At 39.1% G+C, this 24,475-nt stretch overlaps 1 protein-coding gene across 3 annotated transcripts in view; it reads left to right on the top strand.

Annotated features, from left to right (window-relative positions):
* The window catches only part of TENM1 (teneurin transmembrane protein 1), a 777,022-nt gene that overhangs the window by 612,266 nt on the left and 140,281 nt on the right, over positions 1-24,475 (top strand). For all 3 annotated transcript variants that reach the window (XM_082376913.1, XM_082376912.1, XM_082376911.1), the window contains 2 exons: positions 12,945-13,064; positions 19,658-19,919. In XM_082376913.1, coding sequence (XP_082233039.1) covers positions 12,945-13,064; positions 19,658-19,919 — 382 coding nt within the window. The remainder of the gene's footprint in view (positions 1-12,944; positions 13,065-19,657; positions 19,920-24,475) is intronic.

The following is a 24,475-nucleotide window of genomic DNA, read 5'->3' as shown; positions in this document are numbered from 1 at the left end:
TTTGAACCTTTGCTGTGTTGGTTTAAAAAGAGAAGAAAAGTGACTGAACATAAACTAAAAACCACATTAATGGAAGGATATTTCCACCCTTAGTTCACTGGGGGACCTGTGGACACCTCATGAATAAGTTGGTGTACATTCTGCCTCACATCTTAGAGTGATAAACCCCCAGGTCCCACCATAGTAGAAGCAAAATGTCCACTTTCTATGAGAAAGACGTGTATGTTGAGAGGCATTTGACGATTGTTGGTCACGTAGAGTAAGTTTTAAGAACAATTTAAAGATCTAAAACTTGGCAGCAATGCTGCTGGGTGTGGTTGTGGCCGCCTCTTGTGCCTGCTCCTGGTGGGATCCCTAGCCTTAGTTGAAAAGTTCTAGAGTTGGGACCAAACTTAATCCAGCACTAAGCACATGACAGCACTGTTAACACGCTACAAAATGAAGAGGTTGAGCAGGATGATAGGTTTCTTCTAGTGCTAACTTTCTGTGAAGTTGCTGTATTTCAATTTCTTGCTCCACACTGGGATGTGCAATATTTAAGTTCTGAACTGTCCTCATTGCTAAAATCTAAGTTCTTTGAGGACAAGGATCAAGTCTGATTTGTTCTCTCCCTGTTTTGATGATCTATCACTGTGTAGCAAACTACTCCAAAACATAATGGATTAAAACAATTTATTATGATTACATTTCATGATTCTGTGGGTTAGAAAAAAGAAAAAAGAAAAGAAATTCTTTTCTTTTCTTTTCCCGGGCAGGGAAAAAAGAAAGAAATTCAGACAGGGTATGGCCAGGATGACTTGTCTTTTCTCCATGATATTTGGGCTCTCAGCTGGGATAACTCAAATAGCTGGGGGCTGGAACAGCTGGACAGCAGCCAGGAATCCCTCTTTCTACCTACAGCCTCTCTTCTTGGGTTTCCTATGGGCATGGCAGCCAGTCTCGAGTTTGTCAGAGCTCTAATATGGTGGCTCAGGGCTCCAAGAGGGAGCGTTCCGAGAGACAGGAAACAACAAGATGCCAGTCTCTTAAGGCCTGGGTCCAGAAATTGTCCCAGTGTCCCTTGTGTTATATACTGTTTATCAAAGTAGTCACAGAGCTTGTCCAGATTCAAAGGGAGGGTCATAAATCCTACCTCTAGCGGAGAGAAGTATCAAAGAATTTGTGGCCATCCTTAATCTACCATACCACTGTATCCCCAGATCCGAACACAGCATCTGGCAGAAAATTGGTAAGAAAATGCGTGAATGAGTGAGTGGCTTAGTTGTAGTGATATTGAAGTGCTCTTCTCATATTTGCTAATGAAAAACTCTTTCTGGTTGCCTAGAACACACAGATGATATTAGGACCTCAAATAAGTCAATTCCCAAATGTAGAAGCAGCCTAAAGGTAAAATTACTGTTCTCCAAATAGCACAGGAACAAATTCATAAAAGATGAAGTGATTATATAACAGTAGCAAAGTAATTACTCTTTTTCTTTAACTTATGAGACATTCCACCACTGCCAGAGCCTGTCCATAATTGACATCATTTATAACTTTGTGTAAGCATCAATAATCTTCTCTGCCTTCAGTGGGCTAGATAATCAAAATTTGAAACCAAGGAAAAATTAGAAAATAAGGAGCAATATCACGAAGTCAGTAGGAATACTGCTGTGAACTGGCTCACTTTGGTGTTCCAGCTCATGAGAAAACCAAAGACAAGCACCCCAAAACAAATTGAGGTACCACAAATGCCTTGAGCCTGGCATTCTTGGCAAACTCTTTACCTACCCAAGTCCTTCCCTTCCTTTACTATACCCCATTCAATAATGAAATCTTGATTGATGCACCTGATTATTCATGATACCTGGCAACAGCCATGATTACTATCATAACTTGTTTAATAAAATATGCCTTTCTGCACTTAATTGATCTGGGAACGTATACCATTTGAAATCCTGTGAATGGCAAAATGAGTTCTTAAATCAGGAATGAGGTTAAGGCGAAGGTTGCAGGAAGATGATCATTGCTGTTGATCTCGGATTTGATGAAGACTTAAGAATAACCATACTTGACAGATACAAATTACTGTTTTTTTAAATGTACATTTTATTGAAATATTAGTATTTCCAGAGTAACTGAGAACTTTAAATTTCTCTACAAGAGATACCAAAGTCCTCTGCTGTCTCTAATGTAATCTGATATCCTCCTATCAACTCATTTTTATAAAGTGATGAGGATGCGTGTTCACTCATTTATTCAACAGATATTTCTTGAGTCACCCACTCTGTGCCAGGAACTGTGCAGGTGGAGGTAAACGAAAGAAACAGAGTCCCCTTATTCACAGAACTCCCTTTACATTCTAGTGGTGGAAGCAGTCAAAACATCAAGTAGATACATAAAGAATTAAATTAATTACAAATTGCAATAAATTCTGTGGATAATGGAACATCAGGGAGCTTGGGGTTCATCAACTCAGGGTCCCAAATTCGACTGCTTTGATGAAGCAGTCAGGTAACCGTAATGGATGTAAGACAAGGTATTCTAGCAAATGAGACAAAGTCATTAAACAATTACAGAAGTGAGACTGACCTGGAAGTTTTCAGCAGAAACTCAGGGATGGGACTAATTGACTCAAGTGAGCTTGAGGAGCTGCTAAAATTGATACTCACAGGAGACTCTTGGATGACTTGCAAGAAAAAATACAAAGCTTATTTGGACGGTGAGCAGCTTAACTATTTGCAGGAAGTTTCATCCTTTGACATCTGGGCCTATAAATAATTTTAGTACAATTTGAAATGTTTGTGTTAAACAGATGAATTCAAGGGGAAAAAACAATCATCCAAAAAAATTCCCATTTACCACAATGAAAAAAATTCCCATTTAACCACACTTTGGTGTCATTTGTAGTGATAGATCCTACAGTTTCTTTCAAGATAATCCACATCGGGGAAGATTAATCATTTCACTCTTGAGATTGATGAACATGGCAGTGTTTACTTGGTTCGTGTAATGGCACTGTCCTAGGCTCTGGCCTACAGCAGACAAATTGCCTTCCCCATACAGTCTAGTGAGGAAAACTGACAATAATGAAAAAGGTAAATGTCAGGTAGGCATAAGTACTGTCAAACGAGATAAAGAAAATTTAGGGACAGAGAGTGACCATTTTAGACAGAGTGGTCCGGGAAATCCTTTCTGGGCAGATGACACTAGAGCAGAGAGCTCATAGCATTCATCTATATGTTAGATGATCTTGGCAAGAATGTTTCCTGCCACCTGGACCCTTCTGCAGCAGCTTATCACACAATCCAGAGCCTGGCTGTCACTTTTAGGGCCCACTGAATCAAGATTCTGTGGCATTGTGTGAAACAGAAAGGTAGAACAAACCTTTCTCAAGGAATTACTACATACTGGTTATTGTACCAGGTTTTACTGATAAATGGATGGGGTGCCTGTCCTCCAGGAATACATTGAGAAAAACTGAATACCTCAGACAAACTGAATGGCCTCTAGAAAGAGAAATCAGCAACAGCCCTCGACCATTTAAGTCATGAAAAGAATTTTAAAAAATAGCAGATTGTCATCAATTAGTGTTGACCCTAAAAGAAATCAGATACGTAGAAACCACATCCTGATTTGGAATTATGAAAAAGAAGAGGTAAGGAAAGCTTATATTTTAGAATATTTATAAGGAAATGCAATGCTATTACAATATTAAAGCATTCATTGAGTTAACATTCACAGTCTATGTACAGGTATCCCCCAGAAGGCCTGTACCTAATCATTCATAATTTTGCTGAGGAACAAATTTGAATTCATATGCTTTGTGTTTAACTTTCTCATGAATCTAGTAGTTAAGGACCTCCAAGTATACTTACTAATGGCAAATCTTTGTGTATTTTTAATCTTAAGAATGTGAAAGACATTATATCAGGTACACAACTAGGGGTTGATAAACACACAATGCAACAATTGCTGAATAAATTGAATAAACTAAGGACTGGGGGAAGCTCTTTCTAAGGCATCAGCACCTGCAAATCTATCTTGTGCTCACCTTCCTTTCGAAAGTGAGGCACTGCACATAACCTGCCCACATTTGGAAAAGGGACCCAAGAGTGGTTTGGCTCTGCCATGATTCCTTGTGAGCCTGTCTGTCTTCCCATGTTGCTTTTCCTAAGCAACCTCCTTTGCTTATCACTTCTGTAGTTGTCCCAAGTGAGAAGTAAGATTGTTGCTACTTGCTAATAAAGCACTTTGATCTCATTTATGTGAAAGGTGTTACATGTGTGAAGATGGGATGTCCTGATTTTCAGACAACTATTTTGTCTAATGCTAAAGTTCAGGAAACATGTTCAAGACATTTAAAAACTTACAAAGTGCTGAAGGTTCCAAGATTTATAGTGCTGACTAGCTCCTGAAATCAGCAGTCAACACCTAAAGGTACCAAAGAAGAAAGAATGTGTGACTTTCACTTCTTTGCAAATGCTCTTGGGCAAAGAAATCTGAGCACAAATCTCTCAAAAGCTGCTCAATTGATTATTTGTGATATTTTGAAACTCAGATGTTCTGAGGTGCTTAATAATGGTGATTAGTAATACCAGTAGCTGTCTACAGCTTATCTCGGTGTGAATAGGTGTCTTCTAATATTTTATCTATCTTACTTACTGCTCAATTAGGATTGAAATTCGAAAGGCTCAAATCCTTAATACCTACTTCTCAGCCATACGATTTGCTTGCAGTGACTCTAGCTAGTTCTGTCATCTTGTCCCTGGAGAGGGCAGAGTCAATGCAAGTCTAGGGAGAAAGAACGAATGACATCCTGTGGTGCATCTCCACCATACACCCTGCACGTAGAAGTTGCTCAGCAGCTGGTAAATGTCTACAAAGTAGTGACATCCTATGGATAGCGCCATCTTTGTGGGTGAGCACTTTCTTTTCATCTGTAGCCACATTATTTACATCTTGCCTAAAAAAATCTACAGCTTAGGCCATTTAGAGTCCAGGTCAAAAGACGTCCACCATTTCTACCACTTACTAGCTGCGTTATCTTGAGCAATTTTTTTTTTTTTTTAAGTATTTGGCCGGCCAATGAACAGAAGGAGCAAAGATAGCTTCTTTTTTTTTTAATGGATGGGCAGTTAATTGAACCCAGTGTTTATATTTAATTTATTTATTTTTATTTATGGCTGTGTTGGGTCTTCATTTCTGTGCGAGGGCTTTCTCTAGTTGCGGCAAGCGGGGGCCACTCTTCATCGCGGTGCGCGGGCCTCTCACTATCGCGGCCTCTCTTGTTGCGGAGCACAGGCTCCAGACGCGCAGGCTCAGTAGTTGTGGCTCACGGGCCCAGTTGCTCCGCGGACTGTGGGATCCTCCCAGACCAGGGCTCGAACCCATGTGCCCTGCATTGGCAGGCAGATTCTCAACCACTGCGCCACCAGAGAAGCCCCTTGAGCAATTTTTTTAACCTCTCTGAATGTGTTTCCTCATTTTTTAAAACAGGCTAATAGTAGTACCTACTCAGAGTTATATTGATGGTAAGTGAAATAAAATAAGGAAAGTGCCTGGCATGGTACCTGGCTCATAGTAAGTGCTTAATATCTTATTTATACAAACACACACACACACACACACACACACACACATATATATATTATATATATAATATATATATAGGGTACATAATAGAATATAATTTGAAAGGTCCAGTTCAAAAGACAATCACTTTACTGGGTTACTTTACTGTTACAGCATCTTTGTGAGGTGACTGGGGATAAGACAGGGAAGAACTATCACTCTCACTTTCCATAAGGAACAAAGGAGGCTGAGAGTAATCCCATTTCTTAGGAAAAGTCACATCGATGATTATTAACAAGCCAGAGCTAGAACTGGCGTGGACAGTTAGGCCACACTTTTTCCTCCTGGAGGGAAGAGTAATCCATGGCCAGGCTATAGCCAACAAGACAGACTTGCCCTGTATTTAATGACTATCCATTATTTGAAGGGCAGATTCACAGAGAAGTGACAGGAAAGGTTAATGAGGTTAACAAAACCGCATAAGGCTGATTACAAAGATAAACCATTTGAGTAATGTGGAAAACAGGACAAAAACAAACCAACCAAAAAAATAAAATAAAACTTGAGACTATTCAAGAGTTGCATGGCCTTCCAGGGCAAATATTTCAGGATTCAAATTCTGGACAAAAATAATCATGTGTCTAAATGAAGCAAACTGGCACTTCTGCAGTCCTGAAAATGTGACTGTGTTGTCAGTTTTCTTATTGCTTCAAAACACTTGATCTTTTTCCCATTACTTCGGGGATTTCAGGCATCCAAAGCAAGCCTACTTTTGACAAGCAATTACCAGGGCAGATGGGAAAATAGGCACCCTACCTCAGGGTGAGTGCCCCCATTTTGTTTTACTTGAAACATCACTAGCCATGAGGAAAATAATTCTGCTTAAAAAGCTATCTGCATTTGCAATAGCACCACCTTTCCCAAAGTCCTAGAATGTTGATGGGTAATGCTCCCAGCTGCTTTTAATGTTACCCATTTGGTAGGTATTATTTATTTGGGCTAGTGACCAACTGAGTAGGATTAAATCAGCCTGCTCTATTAAACTAAAAACTAATGAGATTTTATTGGGTTTGCATATGAACATTCACTGCATTCACATTTTCAGAACGTGAAAACAGGTTTATGCTATAGAAGTAAATGTTTTCATGGTACTGTACCAGCTTAGATAACATACATCAAAAAAAAACTAGCATGTGATGTGTGGAAACCCCCAAAATATCTGAATGTTAGAACTCTCAAATGTATTTGAGTTATGAAATACCAAGTTGTAATTACATGGTTGTACATAAAGGAATAATGGGGTTAGTGTTCATAAATTAAGCATCTGAGGAGGACTATTCATTCATTCTTTCCAATCACAGGGGCACTATTTAATTCCCTGAAGTAGTCAATTATCAGACAAAACTCTCATGATGAGAAGGTCGTAATTCACAATCCAGAATGCTGGCTTCTAATAAATGAACTGTTACACAGGAACCTCAAAGTGGTCTCTGAAACCCTTGAAGTAGTGCTGTGGGATAGGCTGGAAGTATTTTACAACTCCATATAAAAATATTTGAGTTGAAATTCGATGGAGCTTTCTTGAGCACATGCTGTATACACCAGGCACTGGGAAGGACAGAGGAAAATCATACCGTCCTTACCCTGGAGTGACTATCTAATAAGAAAGACAGACCTATAACTCTCATCCAAGGCAGGCTATGACAAGTGCGATAGCACAGATATGAGCACTAATGAGAATAATAGGGCTGGGGAAGAAATTAACATTTATTTGGGACAGATAAATCAGGTTAAGACATATTTTTCCATTTCATAATCTCTGGGTTTGAAGGGATCCTACAGTTCATCTTGTAGTCCAACCACCACTTTGTCATGACAGTTTCAACATGACTCCCCAAACTGCAATTTTGCAAACCCTATTCCAGAGGTTTGTATGGAAGTATTAAAAATTCATGCCTCACAGATTTCATAATGGTGAGATTGTGAACCAGTTGGTGACTTGCCTGCCTTTATACATATGGTTTACGCCTCCTGGCTCCTTCCTCAGGAGTTCATACACCTTAATTGGCTGAGTATATACTGTTTTTGCTTTCCCTAAAGTTCTGTCTTCAGCAGCATCAACATCACTCGGGAACTTGCAAGAAATGCAAATTCTCAGGCCCCACTCCAGACCTGTGAATCAGAAACTCTGGAGGGCAGGCCCAGCAGTCTGTGTTTTAACAAGCCTTCCAGGTGATTCTGGTGCATGATCAAGTTTGAGAGTCACTGGTGTATACGAGAGAAAGATAAACCAGAAAGGACTGAGGACCAATACTACAGTCCCCAAATTGCACTCTTAAAAGAAGATCCTTTATTCATCGTGTGCCACGGTGGATAAGAGGGCATCATAAGCCCTTTGTCCCAACCGCTCAGAGGTATTTGCATTCCAGTAGCGCGCCCAGAAGCAGCAGTGATTTAGCCCAAATGACACAATCTGCAGCTGTGGAACGTTACGGTATAATAAGCCCGCGGAGAAGATGTCAGGAGAACCATGAAACCACACCTCATATGCAGCAGGTTTCTGTCCCTTGGAGATTTGAACCAACTGACAACTCATAGAGGAATTTACAGGGCAGGATTCCAACGCCACTGAGCAGAGGATTCACGTAGCCTCTCTCAGCCCAGTCCTTCTCAATGCTATCTCTTGACCAGAGCTGTCAGCTGTGGAAAGGATTTCATCTGTTCCTGTGGAAAAAACAACCTAACCTGTCCACCTGCTGCTAGATCCCCTGCTGGCCAGGTCCTTGATTGTGAATGTTACCCTTCAAAGGTTGCTTATGCTCCTGTTAGCAACAAAAGCAAATAGCTGTAACTTCCCTAGCCCTTGAGCCTCATCTTCCTTACGAAAGATTTTAATCAGAAATACCATGCAGTAAATTACATCTTCTTTCAGCAATTTAGTTTTCAGCCTTGTTTTTCAAACCAACTTTTGTGCTTGAGGTTAATGTTTTTTGCCTGCGGTGTTGAATGAATATTGGAAATTTGACACCGAAGACAAAAGACAACAAAGGGAAGAGGAAAATGAAACCAAGAATTTATTGAAGGCTAGGGATAATTTGACTATGCCACGAAAATAGCAAATACAGAATGAATTAGACCTTTTGCGTCAGAACTGTCTAACAAGCAGCTTGTTAGTTAAATAAGGCTCTCGGTAAAGTGTATTCTGACTTGCATTTCCCAAGATGCCCTGTTCTTCAGACCAAGCTCCAAACACCTAGAGGATTCAGCATTTAGTTAAAGGGAGAAGCAGTTCCTCTGAGGTTGCTGCTTTAGCATAGTGACAGCAGGTAGACAGCTTGGCCTGTATTATCCAGAGAACAAGAACAGAGACACTTGTGAGGGGTGATCTTCTCCATACATGTTTTTAAAGTCACATTGGACACGTTCATCCAAGTTCAAGTTATCTTCCTCTAACCCACAATAGCAGGGAGAAGTCCTTGTTTTTAGAGGTTCAGGGAAGCAAAATATCCCATCCAAGTCTGTGGATCAAAGAAGGAGAGCCCCGGGCAAAGATGGAAAGCATGCAGTACCCGCCATTGAGAGTACACAAACACACACACACAACCAACACAAAAGACAGTCACACTGGGCACATACCTGCTCTACACATGTGCAGGGCCAGCCTCATGATAGTCCAGACAGTAGCTTCTGTAATCTAGTTTGAAAGGTTCAGAAGAGTTCCGTATATTATTTAATTGAAAAAGTTTCAGGAAAAGACAGGTCCTTAAAGGTTTAGGACTCACGTTGAACTTTTTCATGTGGCAAAAGTTTAAGAGTTCAAGATGTTTCCTCAGGACAGACCAAGGACAGGCCAAGTATGGCTGCCTCACTTAAAGGGTGATTTGAAGAAGCTGGACAGGAAACAGGGAGGCACCGCAATTGGGCATGACAAAAAACACGGAAAGTAGGAGTGTGGGATTACCGAAGACAGACCCCAGCCATAGACGCCTCACTACTTCAGCAAGGATCTAACCTAGGAAAAAGGTGAATTATGCAGGCCACCTTGGATATTGGAAACGTAAACAAACAGATTATATACATGGGGGAGAAAGTATATTTTAGTGGTTGCGTAAATCAGGAAAAATAAAGCAGATACAAGGCTACCACCCACAATTATGAAGAAAATTGAGTTTAGAAGCTAGAGCACAGAAAGTGGCAGTTGTGCTGTACGAAGTGGCACAATACACCATATCTGCCAAGACAATATCTAAAGGTTCCCTAAGGGCCATCTGGAGCTGGAGTAGCCTGCGGAAGCGAGCAGACTTGAGAGCATTCTTTTTGAAATGGAGAGTTTGCCTGAGAAGATTTGTTTCCTAGGTTTCTGCATGCAGTGCCAATCCAAATTACTGCCAATTAAAAAAGAATAATACTGTCCCGAAATTTAGACAACTTATACTGATGCAGGATGACTGATGTTGGTCAAAGATTATAGTAAGTACTAGTAACCCAGGAATGAAAGGAGCTAAGAGTTATTCTTGTGAAAAATGGATGACATGGAGTGTGTAAATAATGGAAGCAAATGCAGCAAGATACAGGGAATCTTAGAACATTTAAAATCTAATACATTACAAAGAGAGTTCAATGCTGATAAATGTAGAAGAATAAGTTTTATGGGGCTTTATCATATGCTGTAAGTTGGTGTGGATCATAAAATATGAGGAATAAAAAAAGTAGGGGAGTTGAAAGACAAGTCTGCGCATTATTTATGAATGATGAGTGAAACGAATGAGAAGAAGAACAGGTAGACAATGTCTTGAATAATGATGACTTTGATGAGTCGTTATCACACAAATCTGTGTGCTTCATAAAATATGAGGAATATTAAAGAGCAGAGGAGTCAAAAGACAAGTCTACCCAGAATGAGATACAGAATGAAGGAAGAGAAGAATACAAGAGAAGTGCACAGAATAATGATGACTTTTATGAGACTTTCACTCACCAGCCTGGATCCTTCATAAATATAAGCTGTATAGAAAATAAAAGAACAACAAAGAGAAGAGACAGGTCTGTGTCTGTCGTAAAATATGAGCAAATAACGTCAACTAGGCTTGACAAAATAAAAACAAAAATAATTGAGCCTAGTACAGCTGTGGGAAGACACAATGTCTAGATTAATGTGAACAAATAAAATAAGCGGGTGTAGAATTGTCTTGCCAATAGGCAATCAGCGACCACCTAAGTAGGCATCATTGTTGAAAAGCCCACCTTCTTAACTGGTAAAGCCTTGGCAAGTTCATAATTACCCCCTACCACGCCCCCCCAAAAGCCATCAGCACATAGGGCTCAGGAAGCAATGTTGAACTGATCTTCAAATGAAGGTGGCCTCTCTAATGCACGTCTCTTCTCAGCCCCTCTGGCTCCTATCCCTAGGTAGTTTGCAGGAGATTTTCTCAGCTGGTTTCTACTTAATCTATACCCAGTTTGTCAAATTTTGCTTTGTAAAGACCTTCAAAATGTTACTGTATAAAACTAGAGACATCCTTCTCTTTTCATGTCTTGTTACATTGGATTTAGAACCAGGGACCAGATCTGTCAGGATTAGTTCAAAATCCAGAACTCAGTGACTTTCAAATATCTTCTCTATTAGAACAAATGGGATTTCAAAATCTCACAATTTCAAAATCTCCCCAAAAAGGAACTGGAAGAATCAGACAAGGCAAAGCAAGTGCCAGTGTGCCATTTGCATGCCATTCAGAACCATTATTTACAGAATTCATAAGATGGACAGCTCATTGGAAAGAAGAAACCCACTAATTTATGTCAGACCTAGGAATGTCGGTCTGAAGAGCTCAATAAAGACACTAATAGCAACAATTATACTAGCTTAGCTTTGTGCAATACTTAATGGCTTATAGTTTGTGTTGGGGGAAGGCTTTAGGTGATGCAGGATAAATCCTATCAGTATAACATATCCCAGTTCCTCTGATTGCAATAGAATTTAGTAGTGATGTTTATTGGCTATAACATATAACACAAGCTTTGGCTGGTAACTGTCTTTTGCTTTTTCACAGTTTTTTTTTCTCTTGAACGATCTTTGTGGCCAAGAGCCTTTAGACACATTGCCTTGACTTGCTGATTGAAAGAATGTATAATGCCAGGGTGGAATTATTATGGTTACTTTGGAAAGTCATGTTTGCCCAAATAACATGGCCCCTTTTAATCCAAGATTGAGCTTGCCTGGATACCCTGAATCTCACTTGGTGAAAAAAATGACATTAATGCCCTAGGAAAAATCATTGACCCTGCCCAACCTCTTCAACCCTACCAGCTCCAGCTATAAAACGCACGTTCTAGAGCTCAGGGCTGCCAAGGCTAGGACTGGACTCTGGTGAGACCCCCTTCCCCCCAACCCCAATAACAACAGACAAGTGAAAAATCTGTGCTTGGGGGTTGCCCCTGGGCCTTCTTAACTGCCAAGCTCCTAAACTTTGTTACAACTTGTTGGCCAAGCTAGAGCTGAAAGTATACTCCTTTTAGTGGACTATGTCCCTGGGAGACAGCTCTGTTAAGGGCTAGTCTAATGGAATCCCCTTATTTGGTAAAGATGAAACTCGTTTGTTTAAAGGGAAAATCTCCTGAAATATTTTATTTCAATCGGGCCAGAGAAACATGGTACTATATAGTCAGGGACCATGTCTTTTTTGCAGACTTTAACTGTTAAAATTTGCCCAACTAAGTCTGCTTTTTTTTTTTTAAATTATTTTTCCAGAAAAAGCAATTTGGCAATATGTATTAAGAGCCTTAAAAGTGTTCACACCTATGTATGTAAATGCATAGAAAATGCCCTCAACAAAATGATATTGCTGATTACCTCTGGGGAGAAGACCAGGAACTGGGAGGGAGGTGGTCAGCAGGGACTTTAGTCATGTCTACAGTGTATTTATGTATTAACTAATTTTCATTTTAATTAATTTTAATAAGAGAAAAGTATCTTTCCACGACTAGGACTATCTCCCAAGGAAATAATAAGAAATTCAATGTAGAAAAAAATAAGAAACAGCTAAATATCCTAAAATAGGGAATGGATTAAACAAGGAATACTGTTTTAGGGCTATATTGTCTAATATGAAAATGATATATTAAGGAATTTCTAATTACATTGGACAATGTTAATAATATACTGCCATCTTAAAAATATCAGGATTCAGAACTATACCGAGTATAATCCCAATTTTTATTGGTAAAAAAAGATATTCATACCATCACCAAAATGTTATTAGAAGTTACTACTCGTTAGTGAAATTATTGTTTTCTTTGTTATACTGAACTGTGTTTTCCAAACTTTCTCCAACTTGGCTTCTAGAATCTAGTTTCAGCATGCTTTTATATTTGCCTTTGATCTTGTGTTGCAGGCGTGCTTGTGTGATCCGAGGCCAAGTGATGGCTGTAGATGGAACCCCTCTAGTAGGGGTGAATGTTAGTTTCTTGCACCACAGTGATTATGGGTTTACCATCAGCCGGCAAGATGGAAGGTATGTCAATATTGCTTCTGATCATTGTGCGGGCCAAATACCGACTTCTAGCCATGAGTCAAACTAGGGCTCAAGTGATACAGTGTTTATAAGCCCATCTTCCTTCAAGCTGTATCTAAAAAAGTCATTGGTGTTATTCATTTCTTCTATTCCCCATCTAAATCAAACCAAGTTTATCTTCTAACCAACCCTGTACTATTACTGTCAAGTCTTCCTGAAACCCTGGCCATGTGGAAAGTTGTCTACCCTTCACCTAAGGCTTCATCATTTATAAATCCAGATTCAAAATCCAGTGAGATGATGCAGGTAATAAAGCATTGAACACCTAGGCTGTTCTTTCCATGATAGCCTCAAAATATTTCAGAGATAAAGTTGTCCAAAAGTTTTCTTCCAAAGGTATACAATTCAACCACATTAAGACATTAAAAGAAAAAAAAAATGTGTCCTCCCTAGACTGCCTATTTTACTAGTGGCTATAACAGGTCGAAAAGCATGGCCAGCTTAACCAATTTCCCTTGGTGTCTATATAACCATAGTGATTTAACCTTAAGCACCAACCACCAAGCTGCTCTCTAAGGGCTTCCCCAGGTTCTCAGAGACCTGGAAAGCAAGACCACTAGTTAAATCTTTTCCTCCTGGAAAAGGATTTGCTCACAAAAACATTTTTGTTGCCATCCTTTAGGTAGACATTTGTTTAGAATATTTGAGTCAATAGGCCCATGTGTCCAGCTTAAAGGTACCTATTTATGATTCTCAGGAACATTGTAATGATGGCTTTGAGGTGCCCTAGTCTCCAGGTGGCTACCCTTGAAATGTCCTACTCATAACAAGCCGCTTCAGTACTCATATAAAGAGACCTGTTGCCTTGAAGCTTTATCACAGTGTGAGAGACTATGTCATTTCAAGAACCTAAAATCAGACCTTATTATTAGTCCTGGCCACTTCAGAATTGTTAATTGTTCAACTTGGGCTATGCTGAATTTATTTTTTCAACTGCCTTTCAAGAAAAGGCTTACAAAAAATAGTTAAAGAAGATAATAAGGAAGAATTTTAACCTACTTAAGAAAAACTTTTTAAGATTTTAGCAAATTATATGAATTATTTGTATGTAAATTATATTGCTAATTAGTAATGAGCCGTCTATTCATTATAACAAGCTCAGCAGAACTACTCTGGGAGCATCTAGTCTGAATATATGTATATATATATATATATATATATATATATATATATATATATATATATATATGTATATATATATATATATGCAATAAAAACTGTTTCCTTTCAAATATTCTATAATCAGAGCTCTCTACTAGTTCAAATGGACTTTTCTCTCAATTAGATTGAATGATGGAATTTTGGTAGTTCATGCACCAGTAGCTGGTACAGAAAACTGGCCTCTCCCTTGCCAGCAGGTTCAACCATGTGCCAGAAATTGAGAAATGGATTATTTCTTTAAATAGAATATGCCCTCAGGGACATTTGGCTTCTCATGGAGAAATGATGGGCCTTAGGTTTTTTAGCTTGTGTACAAAGGTTTCAGTGAATTATTCGATATTCACAAAAGAACCTAAAAGAAATGTGATGTCTAAAAAGTCTATAAATTTTCTGTTTCCAGTTTACAGAAAGCATTAAAGGGGGACAATTTTTGTTGTTATTTTTGTGCTTTTAATCTTAAGTAAAATGCCAGGACCCTCCCACTGAGCTCCCTGTGAGAACTAGGTTTATATAGATGACAGACACTAGCCAGAGTCCCCTCTGGCAGTAACTCTTCCCTCAGGCTCCACAAAGGGTGTAGGCATTCAAAATATGTGCCCCAAATGCCAACCAGACAGTCCCACTATCATCTCTTAGACATAAAGTGAGTGTGATGAGAGTTTCCATTTATATGTCTCTGCTGGTTGCTACCTCAGATTGAGTTAAGTACATTTCAAAAGTAGAATATCATAGGGAAACTACAGATCTTCCTCAGTTTATGATGGGATTACATCCCGATAAATCCATCGTAAGTTGAAAATATTTTAAGTTGAAAATGCATTTAATACACCTAACCTACCAAGCATCATAGCCTAGTCTAACCTACCTTAAATGTGCTCAGAACATTTCCATTAGCCTACAGTTGGGCAATATCACGTAACACGAAGCCTGTTGTAATAAAGTATTGAATATCTCATATAATTGATTGAATACAGAACTGAAAGTGAAAAACAGACTGGTTGTGTGAGTACAGAAGAGTTGTAGGCATATCAGTTATTTACCCTCGTGATCACGTGGCCGACAGAGCTGTGGCGCGCTGCGCTGCCCAGCACCACGAGAGAGTTTCTATCGCGTATCGCTAGCCCGGGAAAAGATCAAAATTCAAAGTATGGTTTCTACTGAATGCTTATCGCTTTTGCACCATCATAAAGTTGAAAAACCCTAAGTCAAACCATTGTAACTTGGGGACCATCTGTATACCTGAGGGCAAAAGGATTATAGAAAGGTTGAGGTTAGCATTTAGATACCTAGTAGACAGGGTGTAATATGCAAACTGCTGTAAAGTTCTGGCTTTCTGTCTCCCAAATCTCAATCCCACCTCTCTGCCACTGTGCCTGTTGTTCCTATCAATGGTATCACTGCTTTGGGTTAAGTTATTGACTCTTTCAAACTCCCTGTTATATGCAAATATGTTATGGTGGCTGGAGAACTAATTACCCACATTATCATCCATCTGCACAAGTTAATTGACAACTTTCCCTAGGGAACCAGGAAAAGTCTAGGTCATGAGACCAAAGTGATGTATAAAAAGCAGAAGGAAGGATGGGAGTGGAAGACAGGTCCCTCTAAAAGTAAGAAGAGATTAGGTATGCAGATTGGGAGAGGCCAAAGTAGCAGAAAAGAAAAAAAAAAAAGGCAATTCTAAAGGAAAGATGATGTATGATTATCTACTGTATTCCTTGCATTTTCATACATATTCTATTTCATCCTCACAACAACTTTATGAGATAGGAATCATTATTATCATCCTCCCCATTTGGCAGATGAGAAAACTTATCCAAATTAACACAGCTAATAAGGGTAGAGCCAAAAGTTGAACCCAAGTAATCTTACTCTTACCTTCTATGATTTACCACCTTCAACTTAGATATGTAACAGATGCTCATATTAATAGTTCAGCTAATGATAAGCAAAATAGGTGAAGCATTGACATTCTTAGAAGATTCTTGAGAGCATTAAAGGTCTCAAGAACTTTGTTCGGAAGACTTTGGAAGATGAAGAGAGGGCTTCCTCTGATTCCCCTCAAGATAAGAGTTTGTTCATTTATGGATACCATAAGGCAGAAATAAGCATTTTACATAAGCTACAATAGTCTTCCATCTATGAATAGGACTGGTCTGACTTATTACGGATTAACAGTCTCCAAACAAATATGTCCTCTCCCTTGGGTGTTTTATGCTCACTCTCACGTGACTTTGTAACCTGTTCTTATTGACTCGTGCCAATGGAGACCATTTGTGGTGGGGGAAATCCCAAAGGAATTAATCATCCAGAGAGCATTCTATTGGGTATTGCAATAATTTAGATGGGTTGTTGGCTGCAGATCCACCTTCCACCACCATGGCAATTAATGAGTCACCCAGACAGTGTTTACTATATATAATAGCTAGGTGGGAAGAGGAGAAATCAGTCAGGGTTCTGCAGAGAAACAGAACCTCTGTGTCTGTGTGTGTGTGTGTGTGTGTGTGTGTGTGTGTGTGTGTGTGTGTGTGTGTGTATGCATATATACATGTATATATACATGCATATGTGTGTATATACATATGTATATTATATATGTGTATATTATACATATACATGTATAATACATATTATACATATGTATTATAATATGTACATATGTATTGTAATATGTATAATACATATCATACATATATATATTATATATATGTATAATATATATATATACAGTTGGCCCTTGAACAACATGGATTTGAACTGCATGGGTCCACGTGTGGATTTTTTTCAATAAATATGTATTACAGTACTACATGATTCGCAGTCTGTTGAATCCGTGGCTGTGGAACTGTGGACATGGAGGGCCAACTGTAAAGTTATAAGCAAATTTTCAACGTGCTTGGGGGGGACCCTAACCCCCACGTTGTTCAAGGGTTAACTGTATATAGAGAGAGGGAGAAAGAAAGAGATTTCAAGGAATTACTTATGTGATTGTGGGGATTGGCAACTCCAAAAACTGTAGGGTAAGCTAGCAGACTGGAATCTCTCGGCAAGGAGTAGATGCTACATCTGCAATCTTGAGGCAGAAATCCTTCTTCCTCTGAAAAACTTCAGTTTTGCTCTTTCAACTAATTGAATGAGGCCCTCCCACATTATCAAGGGTAATCCCCTTTACTTAAACTCAGCTAACTGTAGATATTAACCAGATCTACAAAATACCTCCCCAGCAACACCTAGATTAGTGTTTGATTAAATAACTGGGTACTGTAGCCCAACAAAGTTGACACATAAAACTAACCCAACACAGGACGCTTAGGGGAAGTTCCCAGGAGAACTTAAAACTCAGTATCTGCTATGGAGATAATCAAAAACTGGCCTAGAGTTCATTTGAACTACAAGAGAAGACATCTGTAAATTTAATAGGGCAATGGATCTGATTTGAGAAGAAAGTTAATATTTGTTGAGTCACTACTATATGCTTGGCTCTTAAGTCTTTATCTTATTTACTCACTTATGGTAGTAGCTGAGTGATAGGCCATATTAGCCCCATTTTACTAATGAGGAAACTGAAGTTCATGAGAGTTAAATAATTAGCCCAAAGACACAAAGTTAACATGGCAAAGCTGAGATTTGAACCCAGGTGTGTATGAAGCCAAAATCACATTCTTTCTACAAAACAAGAAGCCTGCTCTGTCTGCTTAATCTTTCTAGAAGTAGAGAATAATTGCCAGGTACATATGTTCTTGTTTGGGTACTTTATTTTGTTTTTGTGTTTGCATTTGTTTTTGTTTTCAAATAAGTAAGCAGTTCAGTTTTAAGGAGTCAAGAGCTGAGGTTTGGGTGAAGCAAATAAACTTGCCCAAGGACACAGTTGAATCAGTGTAGAATGTGAACCAGAGAAAAGGTCTCTTGACAAGTAATGTAGGACTTTCCCTCACTACGCTTGCCTTAAACTGCTCCTGTATTATCATGAATTCAGCCTCTCTGTCTTAAACCATAAGCTGTTTGGGGTTTTCTCTTTTTACGTCAAACCTAAATTATTTTCTAAAGCTAATGCAGTTCTTCAAATCCTCTTTTTGGAAACTGCCTTAATATTACAGCTACTTGACTGAAAAAGCAACAATAAAAAATACCGTATTAGCTATCCTTTGTTACTGTCCACTTATCTTTACATGAAAGATTTCTGCAACAGGACACAATTGGTAATACTATAATAAATATAATAAATGTCATATGAAGGGAGTGGTGAGATATCCATAATTAAGTCTGATTCACTATCAGAGCATTTTACCATTGAAAAGTGTTTTAAGAAAGTTCTTTTTTTTTTTAACACACAGGATTGCTTACATCTCTCTCCCGTGGATTTAAGTTGCTTGAATATTAAGGAGCATCCATTGCCCTTTATCTATTTTTAAGATATAATGGTAATAATTTATCATTATCTTGTACACATAGTATTTTATGCTTTTTGAATGCTTTCAAGTACATTATCTCAAAGACATCATTGTACTTAAACGAGCAGGAAGGTAGAGCCATCTAGTGCAGAATGAACTGAAATCTGAGTCTATTATGCTCCAACTGAAGAGTCATTTCAGAGACCACATCAAGAGATGGACTTACAGAAGAGGTAGTCTTGTTTAGTCAGAGATATGGAAGGAGTTGTCAGTGGAGATGGACAGGGTCCACTACAGACTTCCTTACAACAGGAAACGAAGAGGCATTCTAGAGCGAACCAGAAATCCTAAATCTAGAGTTCAAGTAGAATCAGGAGCCAAAGGGGGTAGCCAGATGTGGAGGGTTCAAGCATGGTATTGTTCAAGCAGATTTCACTGAACAAATTTCCTCAGCTGGTATCTCTCTCCAAATGCCATCTCAAAGACACCACCAGGTTTCTGACACTGTGTTGGTGACCGTGAACAAGGTATTTAACCTTTTGGCTCCTTACTTTTATTGAGTTACATTATAGGAATTTTTTTTAGGATGAATAATGCAGCATATTACAGATGTTGCTTAATGTTCAATGGCCATCTTTCAGTTCTCTCTAGCACAGGGAGGAGCAGTGATGTCAGATTTGGCTTTGCAGAAATACATGCAGTGATTTTGTTTAAGATAGCATTAAAATTGATTTATAAATCCTAGGTGAATATCAACTGGTGATATGGAATTTTTTCTCAGAAGTCTACTGGATAGTGAAAAGAAGTCTCCATGGAATGAATATTTAGTTAGACGGAATAGAAGGAATAAAATAGAGAATACAAATGGATATAGTTGCGTCCCAAAAGAAGGAAAGAGCACTGAAATTACCTGTTTTTTAAACTTTAATTTTATTTTAGTTGTTCATTTGGTTGAAGCTATCTTCTGTTTTTCCTTCTCAGCTTTGACCTCGTAGCTGTCGGTGGTATCTCTGTCGTCTTAATCTTTGATCGGTCACCTTTCCTACCTGAGAAGAGGACACTCTGGTTGCCTTGGAATCAGTTTATTGTGGTGGAGAAAGTGACCATGCAGAGAGTTATATCAGACCCACCATCCTGTGATATCTCCAACTTTATCAGCCCAAACCCTATTGTGCTTCCTTCACCACTCACATCATTTGGAGGGTCCTGTCCAGAGAGGGGAACTATCGTTCCTGAGCTGCAGGTGGGTACATTGACCTTGAAAGTATAAAATCATAGTATCCATGGGGTGCTCAACAGTGCATAATGGCTAGATTCCTTTTCCTGGTACTCCTGCCAGCCCTATAATGTGCTGCCCTTCATTTTTCAAGAGAAGCCTTCAGATGTAATCTCTCTGGCACACATTTGCAAGGTGATTGGCCGGGGCTATAAAGTGCTATCTCTGGCCATGGAACAAAGCAAGATGAACTAGCTCATGTCATGAGGATTAGACCCCAAACCTTGACCTGATGAACACTGTGCTCAAAAGAACAAAGCTTGTTGCCTCAATAGTGGTAACAGTATAATCAACGAGGTGGGACCATTTGTGGTTCTGAAATTAAAGCTCCTTAAGAAATCTAGTTTTCTTCCACTGTCTAATTTGCGTCCGCTGTCATTGTTCTTAGAAGTCATGACACCTCCTCTTGTTTAGCTGTGTTTCGTAAAGGTAGTTGTCAAGCCTGTGCATTTTGTCTAAAACTGCTTTTTAAGTGTTCACGCTTTATAGTCAGAGGAAGACATTTTTGAAACTTCATATTCTAGGATTCCTGAGGATTTTTCTTTTCTTTTTTTTTTTAACAGCTTTATTGGAGTATAATTGCTTTACACTGGTGTGTTAGTTTCTGCTTTATAACAAAGTGAATCAGTTATACACATACATATGTCCCCATATCTCTTCCCTCTTGTGTCTCCCTCCCTCCCACCCTCCCTATCCCACCCCTCTAGGTGGTCACAAAGCACCGAGCTGATCTCCCTGTGCTGTGCGGCTGCTTCCCACTAGCTATCTATTTTACGTTTGGTAGTGTATATATGTCCATGACACTCTCTCAGTTTGTGCCAGCTTACCCTTCCCCCTCCCGTATCCTCAAGGCCATTCTCTAGTAGGTCTGTGTCTTTATTCCCGTCTTGCCCCCAGGTTCTTCATGACCATTTTTTTTTTTTTTTTTTTTTTTTAGATTCCATATATATGTGTTAGCATACGGTATTTGTTTTTCTCTTTCTGACTTACTTCACTCTGTATGACAGACTCTAGGTCCATCCACCTCACTACAAATAACTCAATTTCATTTCTTTTTATGGCTGAGTAATATTCCATTGTATATATGTGCCATATCTTCTTTATCCATTCATCTGTTGATGGACACTTAGGTTGCTTCCATGTCCTGGCTATTGTAAATAGAACTGCAATGAACATTTTGGTGCATGACTCTTTTTGAATTATGGTTTTCTCAGGGTATATGCCCAGTAGTGGGATTGCTGGGTCGTATGGTAGTTCTATTTTTAGTTTTTTAAAGAACCTCCATACTGTTCTTCATAGTGGCTGTATCAATTTACATTGCCACCAACAGTGCAAGAGGGTTCCCTTTTCTCCACACCCTCTCCGGCATTTATTGTTTGTAGATTTTTTGATGATGGCCATTCTGACCGGTGTGAGATGATAATCTCATTGTGGTTTTGATTTGCTTTTCTCTAATGATTAATGATGTTGAGCATTCTTTCATGTGTTTGTTGGCAATCTGTATATCTTCTTTGGAGAAATGTCTATTTAGGTCTTCTGCCCATTTTTGGATTGGGTTGTTTTTTTATTTTTGATATTGAGCTGCATGAGCTGCTTGTAAATCTTGGAGATTAATCCTTTGTCAGTTGCTTCATTTGCAAATATTTTCTCCCATTCTGAGGGTTGTCTTTTCATCTTGTTTATGGTCTCCTTTGCTGTGCAAAAGCTTTTAAGTTCCATTAGGTCCCATTTGTTTATTTTTGCTTTTATTTCCATTTCTCTAGGAGGTGGGTCAAAAAGGATCTTGCTGTGATTTATGTCATAGAGGGTTCTGCCTATGTTTTCCTCTAAGAGTTTGATAGTGTCTGGCCTTACATTTAGCTCTTTGATCCATTTTGAGTTTATTTTTGTGTACGGTGTTAGGGAGTGTTCTAATTTCATTCTTTTACATGTAGCTGTCCACTTTTCACAGCATCACTTATTGAAGAGGCTTTCTTTTCTCCACTGTATATGCTTGCCTCCTTTATCAAAGATAAGGTGACCATATGTGCATGGGTTTATCTCTGGGCTTTCTATCCTGTTCCATTGATCTCTATTTCTGTTTTTGTGCCAGTACCATACTGTCTTGATTACTGTAGCTTTGTAGTATAGTCTGAAGTCAGGGAGCCTGATTCCTCCAGCTCCGTTTTTCTTTCTCAAGATTGCTTTGGCTATTCGGGGTCTTTTATGTTTCCATACAAATTGTGAAATTTTTTATTCTAGTTCTGTGAAAAATGCCATTGGTAGTTTGATAGGGATTGCACTGAATCTGTAGATTGCTTTGGGTAGTATAGTCATTTTCAAAATGTTGATTCTTCCAATCCAAGAACATGGTATACCTCTCCATTTATTTGTATCATCTTTAATTTCTTTCATCAGTGTCTTATAGTTGTCTGCATACAGATCTTTTGTCTCCTTAGGTAGGTTTATTCCTAGGTATTTTATTCTTTTTGTTGCAATGGTAAATGGGAGTGTTTTCTTAATTTCACTTTCAGATTTCTCATCATTAGTGTATAAGAATGCAAAAGAATTCTGTGCATTAATTTTGTATCCTGCTACTTCACCAAATTCATTGATTAGCTCTAGTAGTTTTCTGGTAGCATCTTTAGGATTCTCTATGTATAGTATCATGTCACCTGCAAACAGTGACAGCTTTACTTCTTCTTTTCCAATTTGGATTCCTTTTATTTCTTTTTCTTCTCTGACTGCTGTGGCTAAAACTTCCAAAACTATGTTGAACAATAGTGGTGAGAGTGGGCAACCTTGTCTTGTTCCTGATCTTAGTGGAAATTGTTTCAATTTTTCACCATTGAGGACAATGTTGGCTGTGGGTCTGTCATATTTGCCCTTTATTATGTTGAGGAAAGTTCCCTCTATGCCTACTTTCTGGAGGGTTTTTATCATAAATGGGTGTTGAATTTTGTCGAAAGCTTTCTCTGCATCTATTGAGATGATCATATGGTTTTTCTCCTTCAGTTTGTTAATATGGTGTATCACAGTGGTTGATTTGCGTATATTGAACAATCCTTGCATTCCTGAGATAAACCCCACTTGATCATGGTATATGATCCTTTTAATGTGCTGTTGGATTCTGTTTGCTAGTATTTTGTTGAGGTTTTTTGCATCTGTGTTCATCAGTGATATTGGCCTGTAGTTTTCTTTCTTTGTGGCATCTTTATTTGGTTTTGGTGTCAGGGTGATGGTGGCCTCGTAGAATGAGTTGGGGAGTGTTCCTCCCTCTGCTATATTTTGGAAGGGTTTGAGAAGGATAGGTGTTAGCTCTTCTCTAAATGTTTGATGGAATTCACCTGTGAAGCCATCTGATCCTGGGCTGCCACTTCCTGGCTGCGCCCCAGCCCAGCAGATCAGATGCGGCCGCACCCTCGTGGACGGTGGAAGCGGCAGCGAGCTAGAGCCCGCTTCGCAGTTTGTGGCCACATAGAGGCCGGGCGAGCCCAGGCACCGGGACCCGGCCCAGGCTCGGCAAGCACCTCTGTGCGCGGCTGGGGTCATGGTGTACTGAAAAAGCACTCAATCAAGAGAAATCTCGGGGGAGCTGGAAACTATCAAGTTGTTGAGGTCCCACAGGGGACAGAAAAGATAGAGTTTTATAGGAGGAGCTTCAAGATGGCGGAAGAGTAAGACGTGGAGATCACCTTCCTCCCCACAAATATATCAGAAATACATCTACACGTGGAACAACTCCTACAGAACACCTACTGAACGCTGGCAGAAGACCTCAGACCTCCCAAAAGGCAAGAAACTCCCCACGTACCTGGGTAGGGCAAAAGAAAAAATAACAGAGACTAAGTCATTCAGATATCCATAGTACAATTTTCTCACTATGTTATAGAAACATTTTAATGGTACTTTAATTTTAATATTTTAATGATAGTTTAATGTCCACCAAAATGGACTCATAAATCAGACAGATCCAGGATTCAAGTATACTTAAGAAGAGGTAAATGAACAGTCAAAGACTGAATTGGTTTTTCTTCCATCACAACATCCCCACCAGCTGTTAGCACTGCCCAGAGGATACCACTTGAGAAAGGCTCACAAAAAATAGTACTCTCCACAAAAAGGAGTCTGGAGAGTTGCCACTCCTGTCTTTTCCGTTCTTTTCCTGAAGAAAGGAAGAAAAAACTAGATAGTATTTAATGAGTACATTGGGCTGGTACACCAATCCTTTCACAGATATTAGGAAGCATGGATCTCTTTCAACACAAGTTTTCAAACTGCTCTAGGATTGCATGATTCCTTAGGGAAATGAAATACCAAGGTGGTGAGTGTCATGCTATCCTTCACTATTGTACTTCTGCCACCATCTAAGAAGATAGAGCCAGTGGACAGCTTTGGTATCAAGTAGATAATGTAGAGGAAGGAAAACTGGGCAAAGAATAGACAAAAGGGATTTGTGCCCTCAGAAAGAAAAGAATGGCTAGAAATCCTGGACAATATGAGATAGAGTGTGTTTAACAATCAGTTCTACTATGTGCACCAGT

This window comes from Balaenoptera borealis (genome assembly GCF_965194805.1).
Source record: "Balaenoptera borealis genome assembly, chromosome: X".
Lineage (NCBI taxonomy): Eukaryota > Metazoa > Chordata > Mammalia > Artiodactyla > Balaenopteridae > Balaenoptera > Balaenoptera borealis.
Note: the sequence above shows the minus strand (reverse complement) of the source record. Positions and strands in the feature narration are given on the sequence as shown.